General features: G+C 41.2%; 2 protein-coding genes and 1 long non-coding RNA gene across 5 annotated transcripts in view; 1 reads left to right on the top strand and 2 right to left on the bottom strand.

The window, feature by feature from the left end:
* Positions 1 to 25024, top strand: part of LOC128253519 (uncharacterized) — a 146266-nt gene that overhangs the window by 20067 nt on the left and 101175 nt on the right. The gene's annotated exons all lie outside the window — the stretch shown is intronic.
* Positions 482 to 12566, bottom strand: LOC128253514 (ATP-binding cassette sub-family G member 4). 2 transcript variants are annotated; one of them, XM_052981968.1, is made up of 7 exons: positions 12016 to 12566; positions 9642 to 10152; positions 4024 to 4338; positions 2323 to 3599; positions 2158 to 2258; positions 1736 to 2024; positions 482 to 1671 (listed from the first exon to the last, which is right to left on the bottom strand). In XM_052981968.1, exons 2-7 carry the CDS (start codon positions 9911 to 9913, stop codon positions 1460 to 1462), a joined length of 2466 nt encoding a protein of 821 aa, XP_052837928.1. In that variant the 5' UTR covers positions 9914 to 10152; positions 12016 to 12566; the 3' UTR covers positions 482 to 1459. The 2 variants fall into 2 exon arrangements, with proteins under 2 accessions (XP_052837928.1, XP_052837929.1); XM_052981969.1 differs by lacking the exons at positions 9642 to 10152; positions 12016 to 12566 and adding an exon at positions 4416 to 4668.
* On the bottom strand, positions 15120 to 24056 carry LOC128253515 (protein borderless). 2 transcript variants are annotated; one of them, XM_052981970.1, is made up of 6 exons: positions 23455 to 24056; positions 18239 to 18746; positions 17442 to 17851; positions 16641 to 16869; positions 15972 to 16184; positions 15120 to 15912 (listed from the first exon to the last, which is right to left on the bottom strand). In XM_052981970.1, exons 1-6 carry the CDS (start codon positions 23680 to 23682, stop codon positions 15332 to 15334), a joined length of 2169 nt encoding a protein of 722 aa, XP_052837930.1. In that variant the 5' UTR covers positions 23683 to 24056; the 3' UTR covers positions 15120 to 15331. The 2 variants fall into 2 exon arrangements, with proteins under 2 accessions (XP_052837930.1, XP_052837931.1); XM_052981971.1 differs by having other exon boundaries at positions 15972 to 16178.

The raw sequence follows: 25024 nt of genomic DNA, 5'->3' as shown, positions 1-25024 counted from the left end.
GTGGCGTGTTGTGAAGATTCATACAACATATTAAAGCAAATTTTTTAACTTGCGAAATGAAATAGTCAAATTCTCTTCTTGACTTGATGATGCTTTGGATTCTTTATTAAAAATACTCTACCAGGTTTTGACAGTAATCTGTAATATGTCTTTGTGTACAATAATGACCATTCTTTAACTTTTGTGTTCAGGGGTAACATGCGCTACAAACTACCGAAATATACAATACAATACACCAAATACGACAGATATATTCGGGGGCGTCGTCAATAGATTGCTTAATAGACAGTAATGCTACAATATGCTCCTCAAAGTATCCCGAATATGTTTGCCAACGATTTCTGTTCAAAAAGAGTTCATTTTGTTTTGCGTATCACTCAGAATCCCTCCCGTAATACCTAACTCAGATTTACTTTGTCTTTAACTTTGGCATAACAAAGAGAAAATTAAAAAACTTATTGGGCAAAGAGAGAGTGTGCTGTTTAAATGAAAATTGCATTTATTTTGGCATGATAAATGTAGACGTATAAAATTAAACTAAACATGTACTAAATTAAAAAGGTTATAATCACAAATACGCGTAGCTAACACAAATCCGGTTGTATCCCCATCGCCTTCAAACGTGCTCGTAATAATAGTAATTGCTTGATATCACCAGTTGGCCAGGTTCCCCCTCACTTTTATATTTTCTACCTCCCCTGTCCGGGAAACGGATTTCCCAACCCGAACTGCTCCGCTATTTCTATCACAAGGGAATGGTTTCCGTTTCCGCATTTCCACATTCGCCTTAACTTCCGCTCGATTGCACACTGGTTCCTTTCTGGGTTCAAAATAGGATACCGAAAAAGTAGAAAAAGGTGGTTTCATCTCTTGCAGAAAGAGAATTTGAGAGAGTAAAACATGGGGACGGAGTGAAGAACGTTGGGAGAAAGTCGTCGTTGTCGCCATCGTCTTCTTTTGAATTCCACACTGAAGGATCTGGATCTTCTCTACAGTTTGTTATGTTTTCAACCTACTTAAGTTCAGACTCTTTTCTGCTTGGTCACAAGAATTATACCTCAAGTTTAGTGAGTATGTGTAAGTGGGGTTCTACGTGGGTAATCCTATTTATATATATATAGATCTATGTAAATTCCATTTGTTTTGGTATGCAGAACAGCTACTGTATGGGTATATGAATATGTGTATCCATGGAAATATATTTAGAATCGTCTCTTCGACACTTTTGATTTTGTAAGTGTGTATGTATGTCTCTTGTCTGTATAAACGTACAAAGCCCGAGGGGCGAAAGTTGAAGAATGCGGTAAAGCTACGCCTAGTTACAATCCATATCCATCCTACCTTCCAACTACTATCCCCACATTCCTTGCCCATTTTTTGTTTTCTATGTACAGGTGATCTCTAACGTATGATAATAATAATAACCCTAGACTATGAACAAATCCCGCGAATCGTCCGTTTAGCGGATCATGTGCAGTTTCCATCGCAGCACAAAATATGCTACGATGCGCAGGGCAAAGAAGATTCCAATCAGGGCAACGGCATCCACCCAAAACAGAGCATTTTCCATGGACATCTGCTCGAGGAACTTCTTTGGCACACGATAGTGGCAATATATTTGGTTGCACTCCATCTTGGCCCGATCCATTCCATAGATGGCCACCATGGCACCTTAAGAAAACGAAATCGTTTTTATGAGTTTATGATAATACAGTGCAAAGGCTTTCAAACTCACCTTCGAACCCATAACGCACATAACTGACGTACGTCACCCATTGCAGATAGCCAGGTATGGTGTCAAAGGTAACAAAGAACCCGGAGAACAATATCGTGGGTATAGTCGTCACGGGGCCGAGGAATACGCCCGTTTCGATATTCATCCCCGCCCCGATCAGCAGTCCCAGCGATTGTGCCACCAGTGAGTTAAGCACGCAGATGAGCACAAACATTGACACCCGCTCCAATTCCATCGGCTGCGAGGTTAGGTAGTACACCACCAGAACGTAGACGCTGGAGAAGACGATCTGTAAGAGAATATACAGGATTAACAGTTGTGACTTAAAGAAGATTCTAAGAAACAAATTTGAACAAACTCAGCAACCATACAAAGATAAACATTTTTCAAGGAATTTATTGAAATGAAATAATTTTACTCACCTGAAACGGCAGGTCCGCTATGGTCTTGGCAAAGTAAAAAGCCTTCAGTGAGTACCAGTAGTTGAGATGCTCCCTCACGAACACTGACATTTCAGTGGGAACTGCGAATTAAAGATTCCAGATTATTGTAAAAGGTCAAAAAAACTTGGAAATCCATAAACTCACAGGTCAAAATGGTGGGCATCATTGCCGTAAAGGTTGTGAACAGTGAGACGAAGAAGATGCAACCGGCATTGCTCATGATTTTGCTGGCCTCGTTGCCCACATCATAGTAGATCATTCCGATGATTGCTCCCACAATGATGTGCGAGAAGAGCCGCATGTGGGTCAGCATTTTGTCGCGAAGAATGGTGCGAAATGAGCGCTGGAGCAGGATCCAGAATTGTGTCCATCCGCTGGTGGGGAAACCCGTCTTGTTGGGAAGTGTGACGACGCTCTCGTGCGAATCCAGCAGCGAGGTCATGCAGCCCACAACGGCACTGGGTCCGCCCGAGCCCGAACCCACCGCATTTTGGGTGCCTTTCGAAGAGCTAAAGCTGCAGCTGTCGTCCACACCAGTTGTTGGCATATTCACAACGCTGCAGTCGGAGTTTTGAGACTGTTGAGACTCCAGCTTCGGTGGCTTTAGCTCCGCGGGGTCTTCGGCACTGGAGCGTTCCAGTGGCGGCTTCTCATCCTGTAGGGTTAACGTAGCTGTCGTATTCTCCGCCCCACTTCCCCTGCCCTTGACGATATCATTGTTGCAGCTCTTTTGGGCCAAGGTTTGTACATAATCCTTTTGCGCATACTTTTTGCAAGCTCCACTTTTCACTGCCTGCACCAGTTTCGGTACAGCATCTCCGTACTCGCCAGATGCCACCTCCAAAACGTAATCGGCAGGATTGTGATACGAAGGGCATTCGTAGCCCAACGAAGAGAGATACGACACCAGACCCTTCACTCTGCCCTCGTAGACACATTGTCCCTGAGCCAGCAAATACAGATGATCGAACTTCTCGAAAAGCCGCGCCGATGGCTGGTGAATTGTACAGACTATGGTGCGTCCTCCGCGGGCCAGTGATCTCAGCAGCGAAATGAGCTGGAAGCAGGTTGAACTGTCCAGTCCGGAGGTGGGTTCGTCGAAGAACATCACGGGTGGATTGTTGACCAGTTCGAGGGCGATCGATAGTCGTTTCCTTTGCCCACCGGACAGGTTGCATGTCAGGGTGTTTACCGACTCCTTTAGGCCAATCGTCTCGAGGATCTCCTCAACAACCACCACTTTGGCGTAACTGATCATATTCTTGCCCAGCTTGAGGTTGGCAGCCACCATCATGGCCTCGCGAACGGTTAGATTGCCGATCAGCACATCGTCCTGCATGATGTAACAGGAGAGCTTCCGAAAGCGCCGCAGATTTCGCTCCTTGCTGTTGATCAGCACAGAACCACTAAGTTGGGCAGTCCTAGGGACAAAAAAATGAGTTTGTCAGTCAAAGTAGACTAAAAAATTGGGAAAGTCGGTTTGTGTGTTCCCTTTTTGAGCTATTGGAATGATCACTATTTTTAAAATAAAAGTATTTACTTATGTGTACTTTCTTTTCAATTATCTTACTTAATCTGATCTATCTTAACATTTTTGTATCCGGCTCAAAGGACCAAAATGTAAAACTGATAACGGCTGAAGGCTTTCCATTAAAAATTTAAAAACAAAAAAATGGGCATTATTAAATAAATGTTTTGCATAGCCTTTATTCCTACAATTTAAAACTGATTTAAAAATTAACAGATCAAACTAATGAAGTCCTGATATAAATTTAATTTGAAAAACATTCCGAAAATGTATGACGAAAGAAAAACAAACTGAATAAGATTAAATGTTGAACTCACTTGTATCCCGCCAGGATGTTCATCAGCGTGCTTTTTCCGGCACCGGAGGGTCCCATAATGGCTGTGATCTCGCCATTTCGGAACTTGCCCGAGACGCTCTTGAGGATGGTCTTGAATCCCCGCCGATGGCCGTCGGCGACCGAGTAGGAGATATCACAGAACTCGATGTCCACCGGCGGTCGTTGGGGCAGATGTGACAGGGCGATGGTGCCCTTCTTCTGGCCATTGGCACTACTGCCACTATTGTTGGCCACCTTGGGCGCCAAGGCGTGATTGCTGTTGCCCAAGCCGCCATTGCATAGGTTGTTCTGGGACCTGAAAATAATCAAAGAAGAATTTTTAATTGTGTGCCATTTGTAGAATATCTCTAGAGGGTTTTTGTTGATTCCTACTTGGGCCTCTTTTGCAGTGCACTGACACAGCAGCCGTTCTTGGTCAACTTGGTCTGCACCAAGGACCTGGAGCGCTGCTGTTCCATTTCGGCATAGGCCGAGACATACTCGGATCTCCTGCGATTGACATCCAACTGGGATGATGATGCAGATGCAGATATTTCGAAGCTGGAGTTCTGAATGCCCTCACTATCGGCGCTGAGACAGCGGTTCAACTTTAGCTCCATAATTAATCCTTATTCCCCGGGTTAGCTCCTCATGATAACGCCCTGAATTGTCAATCAATGGATCAATCAGCAACGTTTATTTCCCCTTTCGTGCTTCCAGCACTCAATGAATGATTCAGCCAATCACCCACCTCCCACTCCCACATTGAAAAGGCCAGAGTTCGCTCTGCTTTTTGTTTCATTCATGAATTGTGTCGTCTGAACACACACATACCTTGGGCCAAAGTGCCGAGTGCGTTTTCATTAGTGGTCAGTTGGTCGGTTGGTTGCATGCCGGACCGGACTTCGATTGATAAGTCCGCCGACGCCGACGAGTGCAGCGGACCAATGCCAATTAACATTACAGCTTTTTGGGTGCAAATTTGTTGAGCTAGTTGTTGGTCGAAATTGATTGATTGGGAAGCCCTCGATGTGCACAGAGCAAGTAATAAGTAGGTGGGGATTAAAGGTCAGCGTAACTAGCTGTACTACTTATCACTGGTTTGCTGCGAACTCGGGAGTGACAGTACAAAAAATAAAAAACAGTTAAGCTTGACACTCGGAAATTGGAGAATGACTATTTAAAATACCACATGGCAATAAAAAAATGTATCAATTGTTGGCTTTTGGTTCATAGGCGCATGCTAAGCAGTTTATTTTGAAAATGTCATACTTTATTTAAAGATTTAGCTATCAAAACTTGTATCAATTGTTGGCTTTTGATCAAAGACGCAATCTAAGCAATTTATTTTGAAAACATAACATTCAGGGTAAAGTGCATTTAAAGATAAAGCTGGTTGATAATTCATAAAACTACTATACTCAACGTTTTCTTAACAGCAGTTAAGTGGGAGTTAGTCATTTTACTTAAAGATATAGTTGCATATAAATTTATAAAAATAGTTTTGATTCACTAGGCTTTGCACGCACTTTGAAGTCCGGATATTGTGGTCAGCTAATGTATAATTCTCCTTATATAGAGTGGCCAATTACTGTCTGAATTCCGCTCAAATATGTTTCTATAATTTCGTGCCGCAACTCGAGGCGTAATGGCCAGATATTAAAATAAAATTGGTGGAGAGGGAAGAGTCAGCTGTTTGGCTGCGGGCCATGCTAAGTGAATACAGATACAATTGAGAGACTAGTGTACGGATACGAACACACTATAATAAACAATTTCAGCTTTGCTTCGCTTGGATTTGATTTGATTTGTTTTGTTTTGCTTTGTTTTGATTTTTTGCCTTTCGCTTTGGCCTCTTTCGGTTACGATAAATATCGCCGCTGTGTGTGTGTGTGTGTGTTTGTGTTTGTGTATTGCGAATCATTTCCCGCGAATATCTCGGTACACGAGCACCGAGAGCGAGTACATTTCAAGTGCGCATGCACCCAGAGTGCATGTTAACGAACCCAACTCAACGAAGACTCGACGAAGTTTGCACTTACACTTTGTCTTTGTCGAATTGCACTCAGAACAACAGGAAAAATAAAGACTGCAAATGATATTCTGCGCAACTCCTTGCTTTTGTCTTTTTAAATTTACCCATTCAATTGGATTCAAATGGAGTCAGTCACGCAATCCCTTCGGGTTCTCTTCTCTTCTCTTCTCTTCTTTTCTTTCTTGATTGTTTATCAATCTTAATGCGTGGTAATTGTTGCCAGGTTCGAAGGCATTAATTGATTGATAGCCGGCCATAAAACAGCTGGTGCTGCTGCTGTAGTAACTTTATATCTGGGTAGCTAAAACTACTGTTTCTAGTTCAGAATTTCTAAATTTCCGAACCTTGAGGTCGCGGGGCCAGTTACATTGTTGTGTTCGCACTGATTAGACACAACCGGAAATATCAGCTGGCGTTAGATCATCCCGCTTAACAACAATTAAGCGGTTTAAAAATGCCAGGCGGCAGTTCATTGCGATTAATAAAAGTATTAATAAAAGCAAGTGTGCCAAACGATGGTATCTTTCGCCTTCCAGAAAGCTTTATTCATAGCTTTATTCATAGGCGAGTCAATTAAATGATGAATTTCAACATAGGAGAGTAAAGTAAAAAGTGTGTATGGTAATAAGAGAGACCTCAATTAAATATGCCACCATGGTAATTGTTTGGGAACCATCATGTGTTTTTAATTACACAAACATGTATCAATTAGTTTTAAAATTAATATGTCTACTTGAACTAGATGCCTTAAAAAAAAATATATATATATATATATAAGTATTTTAATGTTCTGCACATCAAATGCCCCATTTGTGGGCCTTTATATGGCTTTAATTGAGCAATAATAGTTTATAAATTTATTATTGTTTATAATTTATTTTAAAAAGAACACTTTATTTTTACGTCTCAGTCATTTTGAATAAAAAATCCACTGCAATTCAAGCCCTATGTATGGGAACAATCATGTGGCTTTGATTCCTGGCCAATTCAAGCTATTAAATAAACGCGCAAGGCCGCCAATCAAATATGGAAACGGATGTGTGGGCGTGGGAGTGGGAGTGGTTGTGGGTGGACTATTGCTGCCACATTGAGCGTGGAAGCAGGTCCTGTCTAGAACTGCTGCTGCTTTTCTTTTGCCCTCGAAGCGGGGGCAGAAGGTCAACATGCCTCGAGTGTTGGCTGGCTGACTTTTGCGGTCGCCCAGTCGCCTCAAGTATGCACAGGTTGTCATTCGACAGAAGGGAAAATTTGAGGAAGGCGCCACGAAGTCTCTGCCCTTTCAGCGTTTTTAAGTTTGCTGCAAACTTCACATTACATAACCGACCGGCGTACACGTAGAGTAGTCTTGTCCACTTGCCAAAAAAAAAAAAAAAAAAATCACACGCAAAACAGCGACCACGTGGATGAGCACGGGTAGTTTTCAACTACCTCCCTCTATTGTGGGAGCATTTTTCTAATAGGCACATAAATATTTAAGGCTGAGAAACCGAGAGCTGACGGAGTGCCGCACACAGGGACGCGATGTTGCCGCCGGACTAAAAAGTCGAACGGAGTCCAACTGCTGACTGCGGCACGACTTTGGACAGCTTGGCGGCTTGTTCGATTTTTCCAGGCACGCGGCGCCGCGAGGTCCCCGACTGTCCTGCTACCCTGTTAGGAAAGAAGTCCTTTGACTTAACCAGGAACTTTGGAAAATGGCACTACCGATATTTTTAATTAAAAATTGTAATCAAGGGTGCTACACTACGGTTTTGGAATTATTTCAAAATGTGTTCAAAAGTATGCAATACAAAAAACTTACGGTCTAAAAATATATTGTTAGTATAAGCAATGAATATATATTGCATACTCTTAGACACTTTTAAAAGTGATTTCAAAAACTTATTGATATCTGTAGCTAATATTTTTTGAGCAATAATTTAATAAGTCTTTGCTAAATAAATTATTCGGAGGTACCCTAAAACAACAAAAGAATTCTGGACTGCAAATATATTGTAACCTTATACAACTACAGTATATTACATTCCTTGTGTCTGCCTAAGTCTTATAAAGGATTTCAAAACCCAATTCATTTCAATAGGTTTTATATTTCCATACAACGAGGGTACCCTCCATTCGGCGTTTATAATTTTCTGAGCCCCAGGACCCCTTTTGTCTGCCTTCCTTTGTATTGTTTTGCTTGGTCTTATGGCTTTTACGGCTTTTGCCGTTTGGCGGCGTTTCATTCACTGTTACATGTTTTTTTTCCCCCTTGTGTCCCTCTCCGCATACATGTGCGTTTGATTGTGGCTTATTATTTATGGCTGTGCCGACAGCGGGTGAAAAGGGGAGGCAGACTGGGTCGAAAGGACATGTAGGATAGTGTGGCATTTAAGGCTGCTTTCCTGTCCTGTTTCCCATCGAAACCTTGGTCCTGGGGACCAAACAACCTGATTGCTGTACAGCATTCAGAGGATGTCCTTTAAAAGGCCCCGACAGCCCAGCAAAATTTTAATTACATTGCGACCTGCATTGATTTGTTCGTGGGTGTGTTCATTTACCCATAGATTTTCCATTTGCATTTTAATCAAGCAACTAGGAAAAACAGTTCAAGGTTGAATGGGATACCATTTAAAGTTTAAAGCTTAAAGTTTTTCAACTCTAATGCAACTTTAGACCCAAAGTTTTCACAGTTTCAGTTGCCTTACTTTAAAATTATTTTTACAACTGTGCATATTTCTGGAGAGGGCGTGGTTGGTACCATTTCCATGCCAACACGCGATTTGTGAGACGGAGTCATCGATTTTCCAGGTCTTTAGCTCCTTCTTTTCCGTTTCCATTTTCCGACACACAATAATGTCGTGGCAGGTGGCATGTTCCAAACGGAAGAAAGATACGAACATTACAGATGCGTGCTAATTTTGACTCGACAGTCTTATTAATAGCTCCTACTCCCACACTCCCATTCGCTGCTTTGATTCTTTTTTAATGATTTTACGCAGGATGTGCTAAAAATAGAAGTGCCACCTCAGCGAAAAAGTGACTTGTGACAGTGTGATAAGTTAGCTGATACTTGGTAACCTTGCCACCCACCCATTTCACCCACAGGAAAGCCAGAAGGTGGCTTGCACAAGCGGAAATTGCCGAGTGGCCGCACCAACGAATGCAACATTATACAGCAGTTCAGGGTCAGAGGGACATAATTCAATTCTTTCCCGCTTATAATCCCCACAGCTGGAGTGTGGCAGTTCCCTGGGTAACCAAAAACCCAGTTCTGCTCGGGTCTAATCCCGCCTAATGCAATTACTCACGAATTACACAGAAACAAACTGGTTTAATATGTTGAACAGTTTTAAGACTAGATACTAGACAATAGTAATAAAATTATAAGAAAAGAATAAAGACTGGACATAATAATCTTATTATGAACAGTTTTGGTTTTGAAACAAAATGAAAGCTCTTATATATAATTTCTTAATAACTTTAAAACTATGGTTTGATTTGGTAAATTTTTGGTGTGTTCATAGATATTGACCGAATTAATATAGAACGCTATTCGTGGGCGTTAGGTTAAACTTGAAATTTTCTCATCTGTATAGACTCACCCGTGAGTGTTCTGCTTCAGGTCGTTGGTCAACTTGAGCTGGCTGAGGAGCGGCGCTGGCTCCTGTTTGGGATTCGGATTCGCAATTGGGATGCTGCTGCCTGTGGAGAGCGTTGTTAGGGACATGTTACCGCTTGTGTATAAGACGGCATTGGGTGCTGTTGTGGCCGCCGAATCGGACACTTTGTTGGGGCTTTTGGTCGCCGGCACTATGACGGCGTGGGAAGAGCACTTGTCCACCAGCGGGACACTGGAGGCCTGTAGCTCATTCATGGCTTTTATTTGTGGGGTTTGGTTTGAGAATCCGTTTAGTTTTGTTTCGTGCAATTGCTATTGGCATATGGCATCAGCATTTGGCTCAATTGATTTATGCTTGGTTATTCAGCTTGTTTTGTGATGCGTAGTAACTTGTGACTCTCGAAGAATGCTTCTATTTAATTGAATACACTGAAGATTGGCATCTGCATTGGAAGTACATGAATAATGTAGGTTGACTCCCTCTCAGTTCAGCTCTGTAATGAAAGGGAAATGGGAAAACGATGCAAATCAAGCATAATTTAAATGGAGGCATCCCGCCACAGGCATTTGTCTATTGATTTGGCATTCTCGCACACATATTTAAGTGCTCTTAAACACTCTTTCCACACGCTACGGGTATATATTACATCACACAGGGCAGGAAGTACAGCCCACCGCCCCCAGTTTCTAAAGGTCTCGCAAAGCGTCAGCTTGTAGCTTGCTCAATGGCAGCTAGCAGCATGAATTTCTAATTACTGAACAATGCCCAGAGACCCAGACGACACAGAGACCCAGACCCAGTTGAGAAACGACGACGACACCCATCAAGAGCACCCGATAAACGTTGTACACCACTGAATTCAATGCCAGACACTTGAGGGCTCACAGAATCGGCTTCATAAACAGCTTTACGGGCCAAGAACTGCTGGTTCAGTGCACTTGTACCCTATACCTATACACATGAATCGCAGAAATTGTGGTTGGAAGAGCGCTCATCGCAAGACTAGCAAAGTCCACTGTAATGGGAAGTTGAGAAATGAGGCTGGGTTTGCCTGCACTGGCAACCAATTTTGCAGGTGGCCGTCTGATAAGATTTGTTCGTTTACCGTATAGCGATGAGAATTCCCACTTGCTCCTACACTGCAAGGAAATTCGCACTACAAGATGTCCCAAAAGTTCAAAAAATTCTATAACAAGTTTACAATTTACTACATTGTGAAAAAATTGTATCTCCAAGATATGTTTGCAAATGATTCTATAGAAGTGTTTTATTTAATTTGTACACCCTTATTCTATATGAAACTAAAGTCTGTTTAAAGGTCCACCAAATTGTATAACATATTTCAATCATTAACTACATTTTAAATAAACTTGTTATCAAGCCACAATTTTAGAAACTTTTGGAAAAGGAAATGGTTTCCCCACACTTTTATAAACTTAGTGTTTATTATTTTAAAGTTTTGCTCAGCTTCTTGTTTATTTTTGTGATAAATACATTTTGCGGTTTATGTTTATCGTATGCGTGCTTTGTATTTAGGCCTATGGATTTTCTTAGTGTACACGAGTTTTTATTACAGATTCGCTTGCAGTTCGATTCACGATTAGATGGGCGATCCGATAGGCTTCCTGCTACTGGACGGCGGGTTTCCTTACGCTAAACGCCGGAGATGTAAGGCGCGGAATCGCACACACTACGGTTTATATGGCCCGGCTATTCGACTGCCAGCTGTTGTCGGCCATCGACTTGTTATCTCAATGCCGGCACTCAAAACTGGCCACGCACAGCTGCGGATGGTCTAATCTCAAGAATCTGAGCAGTCGGACGATGGGAAGTTTCGAAATTGGGGTTCCTCAGAACTAAGACTTCGCACACCTCTCGCGTCGTGGATTTTGTGGGTGGATGACCCGAGATGAGAGGTCCTACCCTAACTGCAAAATCAAAGTAGGTCAGTTTGTATGTTCCCCCGCCGAATCTATGAACTCTGTTCATTGTTCACTCTGTCTCTGGCCTGATCTAGTTTTCATATTTCGGACGGTTGCGCTTTAGATGTGTGTCATATGCTATTAACAAATAGCGAGCGGGGAATAAACATTTGAAAACACATCAGCCAGCAGCCACCACCGGATAATATTTGCAAATAATTCTTACTCAAGAGAGGGCGCAGGCGCTCTTGTCAGATACAAAAGGCAGGAAAACATTAAAGATACATATGATAGGGAGGTAAACTCTGGCTGCAAAGTTTATCAGGGTGGTGGGTTGTGTGTTAAAACTGCGACTGCAGACTGCAGGAAAAGCAAAGAGAACCTCCAAAAACGACGCAATTACTACGAATCAAATTTCCCAAACTTGTGCTCACCTTTGAATTTCGGTTGGGATGAGGGTTTTTTCCGAGAAAAGCAAAACACAAATGGCATAAAACGTGTTTTTGGTCTATTAGCATTATATCTTTTTTGGCCACTGCCAGATGAGATAGTTCATAGTACCGCTCCCTCGCACATTTTTATATACTTTTATAAACACTTGGACCGCTCGGAGCGTTTTTAGATATTTAGAGATACAGAGATACGCGTGCTCGTGCTTTTGTGCCTTCTTTGTTGTGGTTGAGGCAGCAAACAGCCAACAAACAAACAAACAACGCCAGCTATTCAAATCATGCGCCACAAGGGCGAGGGCGATGGCGATTCTACGATTTTACGGAAGAGAACGAATTACCAGATGGTAATGTGCGCGCTCCAGGAATACCCAAAGATGTATATTTTTTTTGAGACGAAACGTGTTTTTAATTCAGCGCGTTGCGATCCGTTCCGATTGGACTCGATTCCTGCCCAAAAATACCGCTCGAACGCAGGAGGAGAACAACAACATTCAGGCAGCGCGAACGACGAAGAACTGAAAATGAAACTGCGGAGCTGCTGCGGCGGCTGCTAAGCTACCAGCTGCCAGCTGAGAGCGCTTTCCGCTCCCGCTCGTACCTATATCTGTGTAAGCCAGAGCAGACCCGCAGATACTATCAGTGCTGGGGGAGTTCCCAAATTATTGTACCTAAAAATTATTGTTCAGTTTTGCAAATACATAAATGAAAACTTGTTGAGGGACTGACTTTTGCATTATTATTATTATTTTATATTATATTATATTATTTAGCAAAATGGTTTGTTTAATTTTTGTAAATAGCAAACAAATATTTTTCAATACACAAATACTATCGGTATTGGGGAAGTACCTAAGTAAATGTACCTAAAGGCGTAATATTTTTTTTTATTTACTTACGATATTCATTTAGTTTTGTCAATGAAAAGGTTACAAATGATTAACCAGCAACCAATTTTCCTCTTCCCTTATTTTAATTTAGTGATTTGAAAAAAAAAATATATTGTAATACCTATTACTAATTTTTTATTTGATTTGTACTTGAATATAATTATTTTCAACACGTAACACTATTTAGTTAATTATTTTTGTTATTACCTTAGTTAGGTACAAATAACGTATACCTTTCGCAGCACTCGGATACTATTTGGGTTTCGTCAATGGGGAAGTGCGGCTCTCACGCTTTGTCCAACGTTCAATTCAAACGCTGGCATACACTTAAATTAAGCCAAAGTGTGTGTGAGCGGTAGTGCGCATGGCGTTAATGTGTGCGTTGGCGTTCTGCTGCTCTAAAAACAGCTGACTGTAAACACACACAAAGAGCGGGGGCCCAGTGGGAAATCTAGTGCGATTTAAGTTCAGCTGCACTTGGATTTGATGGAGCAAAACTCCCCAGAGAAAAAAATGAGACAAAGAAAAGGTACACAGTAAAAAAAGAGAGATTCAATAAAACAGGTTTTTTGTTTGTTTATAGGAGTTAAAATTGCTATTACCTAAGGCCAGATTGGGAAGTCTAAACTCTATAGTAAAACGATAAAGATAATGACTAAAATCATTTAAGATATAGGGATTCCCCGGGTTATATTTAGCTAAGGTACTGTTGCAACTCATGGGTTTTTTAACTATATAACAAAGAATAAAATGATCGGCAGAAAAACTATTGTTTCATTAAATTACATATGATTCCATATACCTTATATTCTTATCAGCATCATTTCTCGCTCTGTAATGAGTGGATATCCCTGAAGAGAATCAGCATTCTGTGCTACTACACTTACAGTATTAGCAGTCTGAATGATAGCGAACTTTGAACCGCACGATCGCAGAACAAAGCATTGAAACCAAACAAAAACAATTGCGATTTCTTCGAAGAACTGTGTTGGGGGGGGTAATGAAGCCGGGGAGCTGATATTGCCATGAGTAATCCTCCCCCCAGTGTCCACACTTGTCCGCTTATTGACCGCATATCCGAAAACAAAGCCAAAACGTGAGCTGCCGCCTTTTACTCCTCGATTCCCCAACCCCAACCCCATCTCCATTTGTAATACTCAGGGAAAATGCGCAGTCCGGGGGACGTCTAATCGCAGCGACCTTAATAATAGTTTATTTTCATATCAGCCGCAGATTGTTTTTAGCTACTAATTTAAATTGTGTGCCAGCATTGACCGCCAGCTAAGTAATATTAATTTGTGGAAGACAAATTTAACTCAAGTTGGAAAATGGAAATGCCAGACTTGAAATTTAATTCCATTTCAATGGGAATGCCCTATTAGGCTGGAGTGTCATCGGGTGTTATCAGTTCGCGGGATTGCCTTTCATTTCGCTTCAGGTGCAGGTGCAGCTGCACTTTTCTTTAATGCGAAACCTACCAAGTACGATTGGCAATCAAACCATTTTGAGTGCATTCAAAGTACTTTCAGGTGTTTTCAGCTATTAAAGTCTGGAATAAGAATGAACATTGGCTTCTGATCAGTTCCCAAAACAATTGTGCATAACGGGTTGCCCCGAGTACGTAATTGTTAATGGGTTTTTAACGAATGGAACGACGCTAGTGGGTGGAATACTCGCCAGACAAAGTGGTCAGGGGTTGCTTAAGAATTCGGTTTCAGAAACCAATTGGTGACTAACATTTAAATGCGGCCAGCCGCAACGGAAAAAGCTTATTCAAAAGCTTTTCCGGAAACAAGCTTTGCGGCTTGGCAGAAAGAGATGTCTATTTCATGAATGCGAAAAAGCTTATTTTGAAAAGTGATGCCCATAAAGCGGGTTATTTGATTTGAAGCAACTTTTAAAAATTTTTTTTTCAAAATAAATAAGCTTAACAATTCAAGATTAGGGTGCTTAAACAAAAGATTCAAAATACCATATAAAACTTCACTAAGAATTGTAAATACATTTGTTTTTGTAATTTTTAAGTGAGTATACAGCTCTAAAATTTAAAAACTCCTTATCTTATTATGAGCTAAATATTTTCAAGCAAACTTCCAGAGAATAAAACAGCTAGAACACCCTTAGACCATTCCTGTGCAAAGTGTTTAATGTAAGACTATCGCCAATTTAAGCTCAAATAAAATATAACCACTTTAAATCTCACATTCGACATGTTTCTGTTTTATTTATTTTGTTCTCGAATTCGGTTAGTTAAACTTTTTAATTAGAAGAGTTTATGGTACAGATAGCAGCTAGACGTATATTAAAAGTCAGATTCCCACGGACTGGTGCACGATGAATAACATCCTTCTCCCTAATTTTCACTGGCCAACCTGTTCGCTGCCAAATTGCCAGCGGATCTGGAGCAATCCTCAGGTGGACTGGCGTATCTTAATGCTGTCTCGATCCCGCTCCTGTTCGTCGCTGTCGCAATCGCCGCTCTCCGCAGTGTCCTCATCCTCGCCAGCGGAGCTATCCTTGGCGAACAGATGCCTTAGGCAGCTCCGCTTCACGTATAAAAAAGCGCACAGGGCGCAGAGCAGAAAGATCACACCCACCGAACTGCCGATAATCAAGGCTCGAACTTTCCTTTGCGAAGGAACATCTATTAAGAGTTCATGGCTGGGCACCGATAGTTGGGTGTTGGTTCCCACGGCCATGACTTGCACCTTGAACAGAGTATCCTCCTTGAGGTGACGCAATTGATAAAAGTTATCAAAGGTCTCCGCATGGCCAATGAGAAAGTGCTCGGGCTCCTTCCACCAGCGAACGGCATACAGCCTTAATCCTTCCAATCCCTGGACGGGATGTTCCCAGTGAAGTAGCCAGCCCTGCTGGTTGCTTATGGCAGTGAGGTTCCAAGGTGCTCCCAACCCCCCGGCAGGAGCAGTCACTTGACCCAGATCATGTTGCAATTGCTGGGCGTCGAAGTCCTCAGCTCGTATTGGAGAGGCTTTAAGAATAGACCTTCTTAGTTTATATTCAAATAATGAAGATAGAAAAAAATCTTACGCTGCGTTTGGAAACGAAACTGTTTGCTAAACATTCCGTCGCCGTGCTTGTCTTGGCTGAGCACCATGAATTCGTATTCCTTGCCTGGCTGCAGATGCTGTACAGTGGCCTCCATCACTTTTTTATCCATTACACGGAGAGTGCGCCATTCGGGAGCTTCCATGAGTCGATACCACACTGTGTACTCCAGGTTTGGGCGAAGGTAACCTGAAGCTTGCAATAATGGAGAAATTAGTCAAACTCTTTAATTTTATTTCTTGAAAATAATTTTTCAAATCGAACCATTATTTTAGAAGTTATTGAAAAAGTTTCGATAATGACGTCACTATCTGAAATAGCCCGCTCTTCGCTCGTAGTGTTGACCCTGCAGTTCGGCAGATGGCGCCACTTAAAACCATGTTGTTTTCTAAAGGCATATTTATTTTTAAATCGATCAGCTTCATGTTTTAAGTAGAAAGAATAATGTTGTTGTTGCCCTGTTTGCCATATGAAATATGGACCTTTTTCCACCTGTTCAGAAGATATAAAATTCTATAGGTCTTCCCATTAAACTTTTAATTCGTGCACCTCGGATCCTTTCACCCAAATTCCCATCGACTCAATTTCGAATTCACCTGGTGGCATAAGGCCTCTGCCTATTTCCCCGCCCAATTACACACATTTTCTCACCTGGCTGCCAGCGTATGGTGATGCAGGTCTCCGTGCTGTTGGCCGTGAGATTGTACGGCGCCCGCGGTGCGATGTTCTCAATCATGAGCTCGGCCTCCGCCGTGATGGTGGCCGCCTCATTGGTGGCGGAGCACTCGTACATTCCACGGTCCCCCTCCACCAGACCCGTGATGGTCAGGTTGCCGCCGCTGAGACTGAACCTGTCCGCCGGCAGTGGCTGGCCGTCTTTCTGCAAATTAGTCGAATGCGGAACGAGTGTCAGATATCCGGGGCCAAAATCACAGCCACACAGAAAAGCAAATGTAAATGACGATATGAAATTTGTTCCAATCATTGTGGTTAATAGTATTTGGTATGTCAGATACCACAAAAAGAAACAATTTAATAACATAACGTCAAAATCAAAAAAATTTAATAAATACTCATTATAATTAAACCAAAACTCAGCACTAAAATAAAATGTTTGTTTTGAAATTATAAAATAAAAATTTACTTAATTTCTAATTCACATTATATTTAAAAAATAAATTATCTAATTTGCTATTGGTAGTATTATAAATAAACTACAATAATAAGCATTAAAAAAAATCTATATAAAAATTAAGTCAACAATAAACTTCCACGTATCAACATAATATCGAACTGATTTTCTTTTCTGTGCACGGGCAGGTAGTAGTGGCAATATGCATAATTAAAAATGCAATCAAGTGAAACTGCACGCTCGCTCCCCGTTTGCCATTACCATTTTCCCTCGGCCTTTTGGCCATTTTTAGGGAGTGCAAAATGACAATACGGACTCACCCTGCTCCAGACAATGGAGGGCCGATTGTTTCCGTCCCGGTCGATGGCTTCGCAGGGCAGCTCGGCCGCCTCGCCCAGTTTCTGGATGTAGATGGCCTTGGGCGTGACGCTGAAGATGGGCGGACGGAGCACAATCACGCTGATGACCGGCGATGGTCCGTCCGTGCCGAGGTCGTTGTAGGGCGTGCACGTATAGCTGCCGGCATGGTTTTCGTCCACCTTGGCGAAGAACAGGCTGCCGTTCATCTTGTAGAATACCCCGGGCACGTTGTACGAGTCGAAGAGAAGGCCGTCCTTCTCCCAGCGCAGATTCTTCAGCGGCGGATTTGCCCGGAAGTGGCAGTCGAGCACGGCGGGCTGGCCGTACGGCAGGTAAACCTCCGGCGGGGCGTAAATCACCTTGGCCTTATCTGAAAATAATATATAATTAATTTAATTTTGAGGTTCAATTTAATTAACCAATGCATCTGGTAAAATTCTTATACCCATTACTTTTAAAGTAAAAAAGGGGTAAATTGTGTTCCTTGATATTTATGTAACACGTGTTTACGAAATATTTAAAGACACACCAACATTATTTTAACTTGAACCATTTTTTCACAACGAAAGTATCAACTATGACGTCATATATGAAAAATGGAGTTCAGATATTTGAGAGAGCGGAAGTTGTGTTCCCCCTGCTCGATTGCTTTGTAAGGGGCATAAAAAGTTAAAGCACTATAGCTCGTTTAAATTGTATTTAACGTTTACTTTAACGAATGGTTACATAGTTATCGAGTAGGCCAGCTACCACTCACATTGTATGTTGAGAAAGGCCTTGGCCGTCTGCAGTTCGCCCTCGCTGTTGCGCACCTTGCACTCGTACTCGCCCAGATCGCTCATCATAGTGGGATCGATGCTGAGGCTGCCATCGGGACCCATGTAGGATCTCCTGACCAAATCCTGAACCTCCTGCAGCAGCACTCCGTCCTTGTACCAGGAGGCCAGCGAGTTATCCGGATACTTCATAACGCAGTGGAAGAAGGCGGTCTGGCCCTCCTGGATGGTCTGATTCACGGGCGGGATGCGGATGAGGGAGCCACCCTGGACCGCCAAATGGTACGCCGTGCCATTGTTGCGGACCGAGGGCGAGCGATTGGGGAAGCTAACTTGGCAGTGGTACCAGCCCTGGTCCGATTCCCGGATGGCGGTCAGATTGACGGAGGCCCTTCCAAATTCCGGATGGTTTTCCACTAAATGCAGTCGGCCATTGAAAAGCTCATTGGTTGAGGTCTCCTGTTCGTACCAGGTGAAGATTTTCTTGCTCTGTTGGCCCCAAAAAAATAATACAACTTTAGTTTTAGTTTTAAGCTATATATAATATTAAAACATTTCTAAACTCCTAATTAAAATAGATTCTGTCATATTAATTTTAGAAGGAAACATGATTCTCTTATCGAAAGAATATATTAAGATGAGTATTTGTTGTAAATGCCAGCTGAACCATAAAATGACAATGAGAATTGCAACTCTTGAGTACGAAATACCTAGATACTAATTTAGTATGCATGGTTATGATTTTGGCTCCGCCATCTCGGCTGCAATTGCAGTTGTAAATCACGAGCAATGCGGAATCTATACAGAACACGCCCACACTCACACACACTCTGTAACAGTTAATGTCAGACGTGTGTGCGATTGTTTATGCCCCCCGATTTCAGCCCATTTCTCCCCATGCGCCATTATAATTTTCGCAAACTCCTGCTGAGCCCGTAGTACAACACTCAACCCCTCACTCCCCTCCCAAAAACCATGATTGTGACGTGGCGCAGCGGTGGCCAACGGCTTTGAAAGGCCCCCCAAAAACCCCACAAGAATAACAATAATCAGGGTGATGGGAAGGGAAGGACGGGGTGTGAGACCCACGCCGCTACTTTGTTGACAAATTTAAATGGGCTCACGTGGCGCGGCGCACTTGAAGTGCTCAATGCTAGCTCGCCCCTGAAATATGATTTGAATATAATTCAAAAGCACCGTACTAGGAAAAACCAAAGATTTTGTATTCCCAAAATAAAGAACGAGACACAAAATATCTTGTGACTTAAGTTAGACATTTTTTAAATGAAATGATATATTAAATTATTTCAGAAACTTAACTTTAAATGTCATTATAAAATGGTTTACATTGTCACATATTGATATATTTTGACAGTGCAGGGTTTTTGATTTGCATGTCATACTTTCAGCCTTAAAAGACCGTACTTAAGTTATTAAATATATAAAGCCTTGTTTCAAAACTTTTCTAGTACAACAATACGTACCGCAACATAAAGTTTTAAAAGGCAGTGAACTACATTCATATATCTCAAATAAAAGAAAAATTTATTATCAACTACTAAACTGAACTTAAAATGTCATTATAGTCTGTCTATTTTGAAAGGTGACTTAAATAATTAGGTTGATAGCGTCATATTGACTCAATTTATTATTTTGACACAGCTGGAATTTTGGATTTGTATGTCAATGTGACGGCTTTTAAATGCATTAAACTGTCTATTTTGATAAGTGGCCTAGTTATCTTTATGCAATGATAGAGGGCAAAAGTTTATTCGGTACTCTGAACATTTTTGTGTTTTAGATCATGAAGAGGTTCTAAATAAACATTTTGTTGATATGAAAAATAAGTTAATTTTTTTCTAATTAATATCTACATTATATTATTTTAAAAATTGCTTGTGGCTTTCAGTCATAAGCTTTCTAAAAAAATACATTTTTCATTTCGTACAGAAAGTTTGGAACCTGGGCCATTTATTATCTGTTTATGGGTGGATAATAATTCAATTCGTTGCCTTTTTTTTATCTTATTTGCTGTTTTTTTTGTGGTTTTTTGCCTGCTGGCATATTAAATTATTTTTGTTTTAATTAATAGTGAATATATTTGTCAATATTTGTTTAATATATGGCCTGACAATTATACATCTATGCAGGGAGCGTAAAAATTGCAATAATAATAATAATGAAATGCGAGTAAACAGAATGTGTTTGCGCTGCATCACATATGGCAAGAAGGCGCAAAAAACTGCGTTAGGCTTAAATTATTTAAATGCAATCGAATCGGCTGCGGTCGGTGGCCGTTGCTCTAATTGCTTTGGCACACACATTTTTATGCTCGCTTTGTTTGCGCACTTGACTTTCGTCTACTATACACTATACACACTACACTCATGTTATTTTATTTGCCTATTTGCCTATTGGCTGGGTTAGGACTGTCACACCCCATAAACCGCATGCTAGGGATTCAGTTTTCCCGGTTATTGATAGCCTCTGACCGCAAAAGCAGCTGTGTGCCATGGGATACGTTTAATTGTGTGCTGCTTTTTCTGCATCGGATGCAGTGTGGGTGTCAGTTGATCTATTGACATTAGGTTTGTGTTTTAATTGAGATCGGGAAACAGTCATCAAGATGCACCGTCTGGCATCAATGTCACCCACATCGCATATCGCACATCGCACATCGCATTGCCGTTTTATGGCATGGCAGGGCAGAAAAGCAAAACCAACCGCCTTGAGTAGATTATGATGCACTCAAGATCCGCCTATCCGAGAACCCATAACACTATGATTATGTGCACACGTTCACGTACACGTACACGTACACTACACCCAACTGTGTGTCAAGTGTCGTCTGCCGCCGTACACACATTTATCAGCATTATCTAACAAATTACAAACGTAACTTGATTTATCCGGTAATTTTGCCATCGTTGCGGCGCGAAAATTTGCAACCCAGCCTCGGAATGGCCGTGAAAGTCAGTCGCTGCTCTACAATATAGAATTCGCTTGCAGACATACATTAAAAAATGTATGTGTATATATATATGGAAATGAACTGAAATGCCATAAATCAGGCAGATTATGCAGACTACGAATTTGTTTAATTATCCGCCATTCCATAGCGGAGAGAAAAACTAAACCGATTTCAAGCGCAATTAAAGTGTATCCATCAAAATGACATCATGACCCGCTGACCGAGTGGACAAAAAGCATGAAAACACAATTAGAAAAGGGGAGTGACCACCGAGAAAAAGCGGAACAAAATCAGAACAAGAGCAGAGTGGCACAAGTAAATTAGGCAAGCATCTAAATAGTTAAAAAACATAAATTACCGATGTGAAAATGTGAATGGAAGTAAGGGTTAAGGGGATCCACTGATGACTGATGACGAGCATGTGCGATGAATAGTAATTCACTTGATTTAAATACAAACTGCGCGCATATTTGCTGTCCGTCGATTCTGATTCTGATGCTGGTGCTGATTCTGATTGTCTGTTGCGAGGATTGCAATGAATTTGCAATTGAATTAAATTGCATTACTCACAGTTGTCAACAAAATGCCAGCCATTCAATTCGATTGAATCCAATTCAAATTGATTTCAACTGGTTCACTTACCCCGCTGTCTTTGATGTCACACTTCACACTGACACTCTTCGGCGTTTGCTATTTTTTTTTTTTTTGCGTTTTGTTTTTGCCGCCGCGCAATGTGTTGGTAATTTGAAGTGTTTGTGATACTGAAATCAGTTCAGTTCAGTTCTCGTCGCGTCGCGTCAAATTAAATTTAAATGCCATAGCGGAAGCGAAAGCAGAAGCAAAAGCAGAAGGATGGCTGGAATGCAGGCAGAAGGCAGCCAGGATGCGATGCCCCCCGACTGCATCGACTGCATGTGGTTGCGCTTTAATTAGTAGCCAAGGGCGGGGACCCACCAACCAACAACACACAACCAACACCACCTCAACCACCCCTCGCCGCATGGGGAGCCACCCCCACTGGCACGACGATTGCATTTACTGCGATGCAATGGCGGACTGCACTTGACAAAAAATGTACTAAGCTCCAATAAAATTGGCACTATGAATAACAAATTAAAAAAAGGACTTTTTAAAAGATTAAATTAAGCCGCTAACATGATTGATGACAACTTAAACCGTAACACCGGATTTTAAAAAATCGTTTTAAATTTTTTTCTGAGGTTTAGAGTTGGCAACTTAAAAAATTAATAATTTAAAAAATATGTACAGAATTTAAAAACGCATTAAATTGAAATAAATATAAGAGACAGGTATATTTTTAAAAAGTCCTTTTTTATTTTACTCTGGTTTAGCATTGTTATTTTTAGAAAGCGAGTAACTAAAACACAGAGAAACTTTCCATTTCATAGAAATAAATAAAAGAATGCTTGATTTGGCAGTTTAAATTATTGCAGAAAAGATTTAAGTATTTTATTTTTAATCCCCTTATATTTTCTGTTTTAAACAGTGGGTGGCAATAATTTTAAAGACTTAAGAAGGATTTTATTGAAATTTAATTAATTTAATGAGTTAGCATTACCCATGATTATCTGTTTCAATAAAAAAGTTAACCTATCTCAATTTCTTATTACAACAATTGTTTAAAACCAAAAATTTGTTTGTCTTATCTTATTTGTATCACTTTTGATCTGATCACCGAACAGTTTGTTTTATAATATCCTTTATTAGTCTGCAACATATGTTTTGATCACCGCTGTTTTCCCAGTGCGGTCGTAAAATCCGACCCTTTTAATGAATGTGAGAGCCGCGTTCCATGCTGCGCTGCACCAGCAGACTCAACGGCCAGCAGACGCAATTAAGGCTAACCAAGCATTCCGGACTGGACCTGTAACTGGCCTCCCACAGTCTGTCGACCAGCCATTCAGTCAGTCAGTCAGTCGAAGTCCAGGCCACCTACGTGTCTGATAAATTAATAATTTCAACAATTTCATTTAAGAACTGCGTGCGCGTCGGCGTGAGCCATAAATAAGTGAGTGAGCCTGCACAGATAAAGAAAATCAGCTTGCTGTCTCAAATCATTGCCCAATATTGTGGTTATTCTTTTTATTCTTTGAATTTTCGTTGATATTGTTTAAAGAAATAGTTCTAACAAATGAAATGAATATTTAACAATCAAAAACACTACCATATCATATTAATTTTCTTTCTGATTAAACTGCGACTTACATCCTTGCTCCAGTGCACCAAGTACGGTATGGGGGCATCGAAAGGGAAGTCGATGTAGCAGTTGAAGACCACGTGGGAGCCAACTTTGGCCTCCAAGTTGGTCTGCCTTCGGTGATCGCGGGCACCGCTCGTACAGGATATACTCATTAAGAAAGTCGTCAGCAAAAGAGCCAGCAGCAGCAGCGTTGATCTGCATTGCCTGAATGTTCTGCTGCGTTTCGTTGGCATTTTAATAGATATATTTATGCTCTTACGATTATGAATCTGCTGCACTTGTGCACTCGGTCACTCACGCGCGGTGTTCTTGCATAATGTTTCCGCGTTGCCCAGAATGCGCAAAATCAAATTAAAACCCCCAACCTGAAATCAGGTCAATTGGCCTCAAACGAAGCGGCGGAGCTCTCTTGCGGAATTCGGATTTTCTAAGGCGCACGAAACCCGATCCGTTGTGTACTACTAGTATATCTTTGTGCGCAGTTCCGTTCAGGTATATATTGTACGAAGTATATGACGGGTATATTATGCTGTGGCGGTCTTTCGAGGGTCGCGAACTGAACAGAGCGGCTGGAGAAGCGCTACTGAAAACCGAGACCGAATCGCGATCAGACTGCAGAACGAGTGACAGATGAGGCCGAGCTTTTGTGGCGATGAATGTTACACAGAAAGAATATGATGAATATTTACTGAATAGGATGATAAGGCTTACTTTATGTTTGAGAACATAAATTGAATGCTATCAAAATTTAGAAGATTAGAGCAAAATCATACTAAAGCCCATGTTTTACCATTAAAAAAATATAAATATGTTCAGTGCTTGTCAAAACATCTAAATACTTTTGAAAAGAATAATAATTTATTTACTGTGTAGTCCACCGCAATGCCGACCAACCCCGATCCCAGCCGATCACTTTTCCTATTCTGCTGAGCAAAAAGATCCACTCATTTCTCTCGCCTGTCAAACGTTTGACTGCATTTGACATTTGACACACGCCCACGCCATCTTCATTGTCTGGCCAACGTCAACGTCTCCCCCACATTTCGCTTTCGTAGACGATTATCCACTTAAATAATTAGGCGATCGCCAAAGTGTTGCAGATAGCATTTGGCCTTAAGTTTGAACTATTCCAGCACAAGATTAAGCAATTTTCTCAATAGATTCCCATTTAGGGGAATTCATTCATTGGAAAACACTGTTCCTTTAAGTCGTCTGTATCCAATATATATATCGTAGGTTATTCATAGAGAAGAATATGTGAATTTCATTACTTTAATTGCCCCAATGTCAGAGCGTCATCTCCAGGTTGTCCACGCTGGCGCATGAGTGATATTTTTGTGGAAGCAAAGGGGCATCCAATTAAGACAAGCTTCCGGAAAAACGAAAAAACAGGTTTATGGTTTTATTTGATCAATTTCAAGTTTTGTATTTTTATTCGTTTTTTGTTTGTTTTTTTTTTTGTTTGTTTGTTTGTTTTTTTTTTTTTTTTTGCTTTGTTTTGTAAGTTTTATTTGTTTAAAAATTTTGTTCATTTTGCTAATTTCTCTTTATAATTGTGTGTCTGTATTAATTACA

Source organism: Drosophila gunungcola (assembly GCF_025200985.1).
Source record: "Drosophila gunungcola strain Sukarami chromosome 2L unlocalized genomic scaffold, Dgunungcola_SK_2 000037F, whole genome shotgun sequence".
Taxonomy (NCBI): domain Eukaryota; kingdom Metazoa; phylum Arthropoda; class Insecta; order Diptera; family Drosophilidae; genus Drosophila; species Drosophila gunungcola.
Note: the sequence above shows the minus strand (reverse complement) of the source record. Positions and strands in the feature narration are given on the sequence as shown.

Bases quoted from the DNA above. Each gene is read 5' to 3' on its own strand.
- LOC128253514 (XM_052981968.1), bottom strand. From the start codon at position 9,913: ATGAATGAGCTACAGGCCTCCAGTGTCCCGCTGGTGGACAAGTGCTCT. The intron at 2,025-2,157 runs GTGAGTAAAATT...ATTCTCTTACAG, and splicing joins TAGCGGACCTGCCGTTTCAG to ATCGTCTTCTCCAGCGTCTA. The intron at 1,672-1,735 runs GTGAGTTTGAAA...CGTTTTCTTAAG, and splicing joins TGTGCGTTATGGGTTCGAAG to GTGCCATGGTGGCCATCTAT.
- LOC128253515 (XM_052981970.1), bottom strand. From the start codon at position 23,682: ATGCCAACGAAACGCAGCAGAACATTCAGGCAATGCAGATCAACGCTG. The intron at 18,747-23,454 runs GTAAGTCGCAGT...TGGGGCCAACAG, and splicing joins TGGTGCACTGGAGCAAGGAT to AGCAAGAAAATCTTCACCTG. The intron at 16,870-17,441 runs GTGAGTCCGTAT...ACTAATTTGCAG, and splicing joins CCTCCATTGTCTGGAGCAGG to AAAGACGGCCAGCCACTGCC.